Source organism: Myotis davidii, unplaced genomic scaffold (assembly GCF_000327345.1).
Source record: "Myotis davidii unplaced genomic scaffold, ASM32734v1 scaffold217, whole genome shotgun sequence".
Lineage (NCBI taxonomy): Eukaryota > Metazoa > Chordata > Mammalia > Chiroptera > Vespertilionidae > Myotis > Myotis davidii.
Window position 1 is genome coordinate 6192916 of NW_006290034.1, and position 10894 is coordinate 6203809.

The following is a 10894-nucleotide window of genomic DNA, read 5'->3' on the forward strand; positions in this document are numbered from 1 at the left end:
AATAAATGATTTCCTCATCTTACTTCAAGCATGCTTTAAAGTCCTCAATGGTTGGTTTGCATTACCCTTGCCTTACCATCACACTCGAAAAATTGAACTGAGTCAAATAAATAAGAAATGTTTCCATGCAATTTCTTATTTATTTCACTTTCTTGCACTAGAAAGGTTACAGTTACTCAATTCTCAAACAACTGAAATGAGAACACATACTAATGACAAGTTAAAAATAATCTAAGTGACATTAATTAGAAATTGTAGTCGTCTGAAAAAGTCTTATGCCTTTAACCAATCTTATAGTCAAATCAGAATTTACTTCCTTATATCTCTGGAGTTCAATAAATTCTGTACTGAAAGAAAAGAAACACTGACATTAAGTACACCTCTAAGTAAGAAAAAGGTGGGTACAAATATTTAGTGAGCACAGAAACACGTATCTTAAGTAGAACAGAAAGATTCCTATGTGGGTATGTTGGATAATTGGATGCAGAGTCAGAAAGTAGGGCTAAAAAAGGGGGGGAATTTACCTACTAAAAAAATAATTCAATCAAAGATGTTGATAAACCCTATTTCCACAAATGACTTAAAAGGTACTGTATGGCCCTGTCCTACCCCTTCCACCATCTACCTTTAAAAGAAATGACATATATACCACCACAAAACAAACCCCCTAGCTCTTCTATATGCATAATATTGATCCCTTCATTACTAAAAAGTAGGCTATTAAATATATATGTATACATGTATATGTATGCATGTGTGTACGAATGTATGCATGCATGCACACATAATTTTACTATTATTCATATTATCCTTTTGCAACTTTTCTAAACCCTGTTGCTCTGTGATCTTGTCTGACTTTGTTTTAAAGATTTGGCATGCCAAATGACAAGACAAAGATACAGCTTGGTCTCTCTCAATTATATTCCTCCTCAAACATTTCCTTCAGATAAAAGCTTTGACTTAGCATTCACATGTGTATGGTGTGTGTGATGGAAGATGGGAGAAGAGGGGAGAAAGGTATGCTAGATAACTTTGAGAATTAAAAAAGAAAACTTTTCTATACAGATAAAAAGAACACCCTGACATGGGAAAATTACCTTTGGTTCTTGGTCTCTGAAAACACACTGTTGTGAAGTAATACTTGTTGCATCAATAGAGGAACTTATTTTCTCTATGCTCTGGATGATATTTTCTTTTGGGGGGGCATTTTGTCCTGTACTAAATCCATTTGGAAAGTCTGCCTTTAGGAATAAAGTCTTACTCTGTTTTAAGTAGTTAATGGGTGGGTTCATATTATTTGGGTGTAGGATAGAAAGAGATGGTGTCTCCACTTTTTTATTCTTCTCTGCCCTTAGATTGGCCATGGAAGCAAGCTGGGTGTTTGAAAATGATTTTGTCTCCATCTGGGAAGATTTATTTTTTGCCAAAACAAAGTTTACAACCTCTCTGGATAGTTCTGTTACTGGACTTGGGCTCACTATCTGTGATATATCTTTTCTTGGTGGAATATCAGGAGAAACAGAATTCTGTTGATCAATTTGTGATGACAAAACATCTGTCCCCTTTTTAGCCAACAGATAGATTTTCCCATTACACATAACCAACGCATTATCTTTAATAGGCATACTTTTGGATTGTGCCCCACTAGGAGTGCTGGTACTCAATGGTGGCATCTTTATAGTATTACCTCCCACACTTTTCTTTTCTACAAAACTTTTTAAAATCTGTGAAGCCACATTATTTGAAGACTTAACAGGAACAAGAGATGGAGTACAAGGTTGTCGATTTTCTTGAAAAATCCATTTCACTGGAGCAGCTTGAGAATGCTGACCACCTTTTAATTGTGTCTCTTTCGCAACATTCATTGGAATTTGTGTGGCATTTAGTATCACTGGCTTTGCTATTTCTGTAACAGGTTTTGGATAAATGTGTTGAAAGTTCTTGGTAGCTACATTTTTCACTGTTTTTACAGGAGATACATAAATAACAGAAGGTATTTGGGAGGCCTCAACTGTTCCTGAGGTGCTTGTGGTTGCAGTTGCAAGTATCTTTTGCTGAATTGAAGGAGGCAACGATGTCGCTGGTACAGATTTCACTTCAGCATGGGCTGGAATCTGTAAATGATGCCCAGAGGGCAACACTGGAGGTTTCACAGTCATTGGAAGGCTCTGAGTATTTACTAAAATATAAGATGAATCATTTTGTGTTGAGGAGGAAGAAACAGCCAGTGTTTGCATGGTGAGTCCATCAATTTTTACACCATGACTCTGAACTTTAGAAACTGATGAGGTAAAAGTTTCAGTTCCCACAGTAGTAACTCTAACTTTTTCTGCTGTATCTACTGTTCTTGTAAATAAATAGTTTGAAGAACTGGCTGGCTGAAAAATGGGCAATTGAGTTGTTGATGAACTTGTGGAAGAGCTGGAAATCTGAGTCTGAAAAGTAACTTGAACTGGGCTTCCTGTATTCCCTTTCAAAGCATCAGACACAACTGAAGATTGAACTAGTGGTATAAGATTTCCAGAGAAATTAGGAATTGGAAGTAACTGCAGAAGATTTTTTCCATCCGAGCCAATCGTCTGAACTACTTGGTACATGCAGCCTGAAACACTTAAAAGAACATGAGTAAATAAATACAACATACTACAATGACACATTTTATTTAAAACCAAATTATCTTCAAATATTTAAAAATATTTATATATAAAATATAATAAAAGTATATTATTTGTCACTTTGATTTTTCAAAGTGAAATATTACAAAGTAAAAGTTTTGAAGAAAAAAAATAGTCAAATTATCATAACCTTTAGATTTAACATGATTAGACAATACATATAAGATAGGAACATTTACCCTAAAACTGTGTTTCCTACTGTTTTGCCCTATATAAAATTATGTCTACTAGAATATGTGCCTCAAACTATTAGCACCCCTCCTCCTTTTCCTTGAATTCTTTCCTCTTGACCGCCTCCTTTACTTTTATTGACTAGAATTCTCATTTCACTTCCATTTATGCTTATTCTATTTCCCTCACTCTTCCCAACCCAATCTGTTGTGTTCTTCCCACTGACAATGACTTCCAAGTTCTACTGTTAGCCATTTTTCTTATGCTAAGGCATCTCTTATGATAATACCTTGGTGTGCCACATTTCAGAGACTAAGCTGAGTTACTCTTGTGGGAACCATTTTCTTCTTTGATTTATTGTCTCAGCACATCTGAAGTTTGCTGCTAAACAGTCCTTGGTATGGCAATTACTCATATTAGTTCCGACTGCCTACAAATTCATATATAACTGCAATGTCATTTTAGCTGAATGGTTTTCAATGAACATGGAACACATTTGAAAGTAACTTTTTACAAATTCTTTATTTACTTATTTTAGTAATATTTTTTTCATATAACCAATTTTGATTGGATATTTATGAGCTATTTTTTAGTATAGACTGCAAGATTTTTTAAAAATCCGTTATCAATCACTGTATAATCAATTATTTATACATTTCTTGAATGCAGGCACCTCAACCTATTTACACCTAAAACTACCTTTCAGTTCCTGAAAATACCAAGACCTCATGGAACTCAAGGCCATCACACATACTGTTTCTCTACTTAGGTACTCCTCTCCCATCCACATTAACTCAAGTCTCAGCATAAATGACACTTCCCAAGTATTTGACCACCTTAATTATCCTTCCCCTCCTTTATAGTCTAAAATACTACACCTGCTGATTTCCTTCATGGTACATATCAAAAGTTGTCATCAAGTTTTAATTAATCTCGTGCTCAATTCTAGCAACATGAGTACAGAGTCCATGTCCTATAAAACCAGTGTGCCCTTATATGACTAGGATCAAATAAAGAAAAAAATGTAAGGGCAAAAGAGTTCTCAAAAGTGTAAAGCTGTGTATTACTGCATATACTAGTATGTGTTTTTAAACCTCAGGTATTAATAAAAAGCAAAGCCAAAAACTCTATGCATCCTAGAAAGCACTGGAACTCAGTTTTATCTTTCTCTAACCCAAAATTACATTAATGGCAGCTTACAAATATTTAAAACAGATTTCTGGTTACTTGATATTGCTTCAATAGGTTATATTTACTTTTAGTAAGTGAAAAGTTAATCTCTAAAGAGAAGCACAAACATAAAGTATAAATTCTTGCATTCAGGGCTTGAAGAGGAAAACCAACCTCATCACCTTCCCACCCCCAAAAGTACATATAAACTGGATCAGAACTTAATGTCTGCTATGGTTCAGGCACCAGCCTATCCACAAGCTAAGAATGGTTTTTAAATTATAAATGATTTCTTTTAAAAACTCACAATATTTTTGTGATGTGAACATTTTGGGATTCAAATTTCAGTGTCTGTAAAGTTTTATTAGTACGCAGATGCACTTATTTTTTTTCCATGTCCTGTATATGGCTGCATGCCTGCTGCAACAGTAGAATAGAGTGTGCAGGAGGTAGCCAATCAGTGATTCTTTCCCATCATCGATGTTTCTATCTCTCTCTCCCTCTCCCTTCCTCTCTGAAATCAATAAAAATATATTTTTTTAAAAAAGTTTGTTTTCTTAAAGAACATATTCTGCTAGCTAAAGTCAGAACTAAAACTAGAATCTGATTCTGCATCCCATGCTCTAGTTTGGTCACTTAAAAAGAAAAATCAGCAGGCTAATTATCTTAAACCACCTGGGTTTGAACTGGGAAAATAATACAGTTTAAGACTTTAAAAGAGAAAACAGGAATAATCTTGGAAAGATTATGGGCTTCTAATCTTGGCTCTTCCAATTACTAGTTGATTGGTAAATTTACTTAATCTCTTTGAATCTCTGTCTCATCATCTGTAAAATGGGAAAAATGGGTTTGCTATGAAAAGTAAATGAAGGAACTGGCTGGGATTATGATAAGCACCCAATATATGCTAGTTATCATCCTCCATTAAAATATATAATTGGTGCCCAAGAATAAGCAAATGAATCAGATAGTTGTGAAAATGTGAGAAATTTAATAAAAAGGTATGAGAGCTTTAATAAAAGGTATACTAAACATACGTACAATATTATGTAACTGACATTTTTATAATTCTAATACTGATGTGAAGCATTTACATATTAGAAATGGAATAACAATTTTGCAGGCTAATGAACATTTTGCAAAATATATTTTTTCAACTGTTAGGAGACCTTTTTGCATCTTACTATCTATGACTTAACTTTAATATACATATATAATATACATAAATACATAACGTAATAATACATATGTATATATGTATGCATACATATATACATATATATATTAGAATCTATTATAAATAGCCCAGCAAGGTGGGTATTGCTGTTCCTATTTTATAGTTGGAAAAAATAGAGGTTTAATAATATTAAATAATTTATTCAGAAATACATGCTCTCTTGGGCAACTCCATCCATTTTTTGTTTACTTTAGCATAATCCCAACATAACAGGGTTCAAAAATTCAATTGTATTAAATTGTTTTAAATTGAGAAATTAATGAAAAATTAACTGCTCCAGATATCCTGCAATGGTATGTCTGTCTACCTGTCTCTCTCTCTCTCTCACACACACACACACACAATCACAAAAGAAAAAATAATACCTACACTGTATAAAACAAAATACACACTGAACTCACAATGGAGCATTATCTAACCAAAGAAAGCCACCTGCTAAGGACACTCGTTTTAACTCCCCATTTAAGAACGAAGGGTTAAGGGAGGATAGAAGCCAATTGACAATCACATGACATCCTAATTCCTATTATTATAGGATGCATTATCATAGGCTTTTATTATAATACCTCTAAGCTGATGATTCACATCTTTATTTTCAGCTCTGAGCCTGAGTTTCAGATTCAAATATCTCTCAAATGGCTTTCCTGGTGTGTTCATCTCAATTTACCAATATCTACCCAGAAAACTGGCATCATAATTGATGGTCTTTTCTTCGTGTCAATTCACTGACAAGGTCTGACTATTTTCCCTTCTATATTCTTTAAATCCAACCCTTACTTTACATCAGGCAATTCAAGCTCAAGCATCTCTGAAAGGACAACTAATATAGAACCTCTAGATGCCTGATCCATCGCCCCCAAATCCATACTAACATTGTTTATCTAAAATGTACAGGTGACCATGACAGTCCTTTTCTTAAATCCTCTAATCTCCAAGAGATACTCTATTCTCTTCAGCAGGGCAAACAGAATCAAACAATAAATGCCAATTGTTAGTAATAAGACATACTGGTACTTTATTTTACCAATTCTCTCATAGCCTGCATTCTTTTAATTTGTTGAACCTCACCCGAGGGTATTTCTTTCCCCCATTGATTTTTTTTTTTAGAGAGGGAGGGAGGGAGAAGGGAAGAGAGACAGATAAAAACATCAATGTGAGAGAGACACATCCATTGGTTGCCTCCCACACACACCCCAATCGAACCTGCATCCCAGGTACATGCACTTGATGAGGAATGGAATCCCAGACTCACAGCCTTTCAATATGCAGCCAACGCTATAACCACTGAGCCCACTTGCCAGGGCACCTGCATTCATCTTTAATTTAATAGCTGATACTTAACATTCCCCAACTCAACTGCTCCAGAAACCTTTCCTACAATTCCTATTCTCTATGCCCTCACAATATTCTGTGCACAATACTTAAAAAATGTAACACATCATCTCCCTTCTAGACTGTAAAGTTTTTCACAAGCATGGCCATATCCTATTTTTTAGTTGGTCTCTCCATTTTGCACAGTCTATCAGAGTAGGCACTCATTGAATGTTACCAGATGTTTGAACTACACTGAGAGTAAGTATTGAACTAGGATATAAACCTAGGTCTCGATAACTCCACAGCTTACTTTCTTTCCACTATACTTTTCTGACTCCTGATTTGCTCTTTGTTAATAAAGCCTAAGTCAAAATAAACTTAATACCTACTATCACAAATATCTTCCAGATTTTTCCATTGAATACAATTAAATGTGAGTTTCACATTTTAAGCACTGATGAATTAGAAATATTTTAAACAATAAACTTTTTGTATCACATTAGTAAAAATATTATAAAAGGAAAGCAGTAACTCAAGAAAATTCACGTAACTATAGAAAAAAATCATAGCAATTTAAAGTTTACGAAAAAAATAAATGATTTAGTACCATAAAAAATATTATCAGAAAAACAAAAACACTAAGTTCCCAATAAAGAACTAACACTAATCAAATGTCTTACAAAATTCTATTTGGAATGCAGATTGTTACAAAACAGAATAGAAACTAGTATGCAACCAATAACCAAAGTGAATGGTTTGAGGAAAAAATGCATTTGAAGATGATGAAAGAATGCATAAATCAATGAGTTAATGAACGCCAAATGATTTATGAATGTAATAAAAACGTGATTCAATCGGTAATGTTATAAAATGCCAAAAATAGATAGCCAACAGGTTAGAAACAGGATTAAAAAGTTAAAGCATACAAAAAATGCAAAGTTCTTACTCTATCTTATTTCTGATATTAAAAACAAGTGCAATCCTGAAACAAACTGAGTTAAGTTAGGTTAAGTCAGATGTCATCAATATTCAGATACTAAAACAAGGTAGAAGACAGTTATTAAAGAATAATCCTACTTCTGCATATCCACACAGAGCACTGCCTCTGCCCCTCTTTCCAACTTCCACCAAAAATAACCCAATAAGCAACATACATATACAAAAGCTCTTTGATGATTTGAAATACAATGCAATAGTTATTTCTTGGCAGTTCTTCAAAATTATAGTTTCAGCTCACCCCGATTAGTGGCGGTCTCATTTTAGAATATTACGCATGTCTTTTAAAAGTCTTTATTACAATTTAGGTTTTGAATCTACTTAAATGAAAGGAAACCTACTTCATGGGCCACAATTTGTACAGAAGTTATATTCTTATAACATTTTAAAAGTGCTTTTCTATTTTTCCGCTTTTACATATATTTACTCTTTTAGTCCTTAACCTATCTCTAGGTAGTCATATTTAAATAATAAAAACTGAGGTGCTTAGCCTCATAAAGCTAGCATTACACCTAGGCAGTTTGATTTTCTTCATAAATTCCTCTTCCATGAATTTTACATCTTAACTTCCATGCTTTCTTCTTCACATTTTCCTTCTGCAGAGACCCATTAACTTTTTCTCACCACTCATTCATTATACGTCCACTAACCATGGCGTGAACAACTTCAAATATTCTACCGGAGCTAACAGTTTTGTTTCCGTTTCATTTGTCGATTAACAGAAGCCTCAAAAAAAAAAAACAACCCAAAAAAACAAAAAAAACAAAAACACCCTACTGAGTCAGGAATAAACCATTTTCTAAATTTACGAACAAGTATGTCTTTAATACTGGAATCTCCCTATATCAAATATAGTTTTTACACAGATATCCAGTTAGAGATGGCATTCGCACTACCCCTGCTTCAAATACGCTGTTCCAAAAGATTGATTTTACAGGAGCATTTCCAGGTTTTTCTTTTTTTCGTTCTTTCTTTCTCTCCAAATAAAGCTGTTATTTGAAAATTTAAAATATTCGATTCCCTTATTCTAGTAAAAATTTTCGGTTCTGAATTTACATACTCTTATCAATGACACAAATCTATCCTCTCCCCATTCTTAAAATTATGGCTATTTTTCACTGAAGGTCCAGCGCCACCTGGGTTGCACTTGCTAATCCGCGCAGATCGCTGCTTTTTCTTTTTTGTTTCCCCTGCGAGTGCGCGAGAACCTTCCAGAAGGGTTTGGTCACACAGGAGCGTCGGCCATGTTGGTTTTCCTCTCCCGTGGAGCTCTATTCTTTCCGCCTATGAAATCGGAGAAGCCGGCCCGGGCGGAAGCTGCCTGCGAGAGGCTCTGAGGAGGATTTAGGTTCCGAGAAGGGCGCGCTCTAAGGGCTCTGACCGCCAGGGAGCCGGGCGTGTCGGGAGCTGCTCCCCCCGCGGGGCGCGCCCCTCGGAGCCGCGGTGACAGGAAACGACGGCCAACTCGACATCCTGCTAAGAGACGGGCGCGGGGCGGGCGTGTCCCGCGAGACTGGCAACCTGTACTTACCAGGGCGAGGCGCTGCCTGACTTTTCCTCGGCGGCTTTCAAGAAGACTCCCTGTAGATTATTGGACATTTTAAGGGGAGGGAGGGACCAGCGCACCCAAGAGAGTGGGCTGTGTAGGGCCGGGGTCCTCCCAGGGGCGAGATTCAGAGCGACAAAATGCGGGGCGGCAGTTGCCCCGGAGCAACTCTGAAGGGGTTCGAAGCTGAGAACACGACAACGGCGAATTCTCCACAGGGCGTAGCTCCGAGCCTCGGAGGGAGGCGGCGCGGCCACCGGAAACAGGAAGAATGGACGCCGACGACAGCGACCGCCGAGCCCCAAGCTCAGAGAGAACCAGCCCGAGTCCCCGCCCCCCGAAGCTTACCGCTTCGCTCCGGAGCCTCTCGGAGTCGGCGCAGGAGGTGTGGCCTGAATAGCACCGCCCCCAGCAGTGCCGCGTCCTCGCGATGAAGACCGAAGCCGCCAGCCGTGGTACAGATCGGCAAGCGTCTCCCGGATCGTCATATCCGGTCGCCAAAGCGATTGGCTCGCTGAAGCCCCGCCTTTATAACGCGATCCAATCGCAAGTGACGTTTGGTATCTCTTCTTCCGGATCAAGGAACGAGTCACCAAAGAGATTTCTCCAGTTACCTACGCAAATAAAATGTTTCCGGGGTCAATTGTAAATTTTCTGCCTTGATGTTCGCCGCTAGTGTATCTTTTCCTCGCCGGCCAGACCTCGGAGGGCTCTGGGAATCGGCCCGCGCTGGCGGCCTGAGGACATTGTAGCCGCATGACTGCAGCCAGCGCCCTGTTACTGCTACTTTCGGAGCATTGATCCATTATTTCCTGTGTCCTGAAGCTTTGCGTCTAGACTTAACCTCTTTCTGCACGCTCATGCCTTGGTCAGAATTATTTGTCGTATAGTTAATTCATTCTCTGAAAGTTTAATTCCCCATATAGTTGGGGTTTGTTTGTTTTGTGTTGTGGGGTTTTTGCATCTTTATTTGGATCTCCATAGAAAAGCTTTTCAGAAGTCTCTCGATTCCTGTCATTCGATCACATATCCAAAAAAGGCTCAGTCCTTGGTTTAAGGGGTAGACCGTGTGGTTCAGCTGGGGCTGGAAGGAGGGTGTGGGAGAGTGGTTTAAAGACCCAGTTTTATTAGGTGCAGACTGTGCCTATATAAACTGACTCACTGTTTAAATTCAGGAGACTGACAGAAGGCAGCCATTTTTAAAGTTTATGTCGATCTTTTAAACGTGTTGGCTACTCATCACCGTAACTACTTAGCGAGCTAAGACTGAGTAAAGAACTTTGTGTCCTGATACATTAACACGTTAAGCGCCAGGCCTGTTTTGTCTTCCTTTCCATTCAGCCCGCGTTATCCGATTTCACCGATACGCTGGCGGCTGGAGGCTGCAGGGGTCCAAACGGAAAGTACAGTGTCAGTCACCGCTGACTGACATGGCGCTTACCGTGTTCACAGAAAGCACGCCCTAGCCGGTTTGTGTCAGTGGATAGAGCATCCACTGCTGGCAGACTGAAGGGTCCCGGTTTGATGCCGATCAAGGGCAGATAGGTTGGTTGCAGGCCTGATCCCCAGCCCTGGTGGGGGCATGTGGAAAGCAACCAGTCGATGTGCCTCTCTCACTTGATGTTTCTCTCTCTCCCTGCCTTCCACTCTCTAAAAATCAGTGGAAAAATATCCTGCCCTAGCCAGTGTGGTTCAGTGGATAGAGCGTCAGCCTGTGGACTGAAGGGTCCCAGGTTCAAATCCAGTCAAGGGCATGTGCCGGCTCCATTCCCAGAAGGGGGTGTG

At 38.1% G+C, this 10894-nt stretch overlaps 1 protein-coding gene across 4 annotated transcripts in view; it reads right to left on the minus strand.

Annotated features, from left to right (window-relative positions):
* LRIF1 (ligand dependent nuclear receptor interacting factor 1) overlaps positions 1-9510 on the minus strand; it is a 13744-nt gene extending 4234 nt beyond the window's left edge. The window contains exons 1-2 of one of the 4 annotated variants that reach the window (XM_006762995.2): positions 9095-9407; positions 1098-2610 (exon numbers count right to left, since the gene is read on the minus strand). In XM_006762995.2, the coding sequence (XP_006763058.1) occupies positions 1098-2610; positions 9095-9162 (1581 nt within the window). In that variant the 5' untranslated portion in view covers positions 9163-9407. Of the gene's footprint in view, positions 1-1097; positions 2611-9094; positions 9408-9457 lie in introns of those variants that run through there. The other 3 variants (XM_006762992.2, XM_006762994.2, XM_006762993.2) reach the window with 3 other exon arrangements.
* Between the last annotated feature and the right edge of the window lie 1384 nt (positions 9511-10894).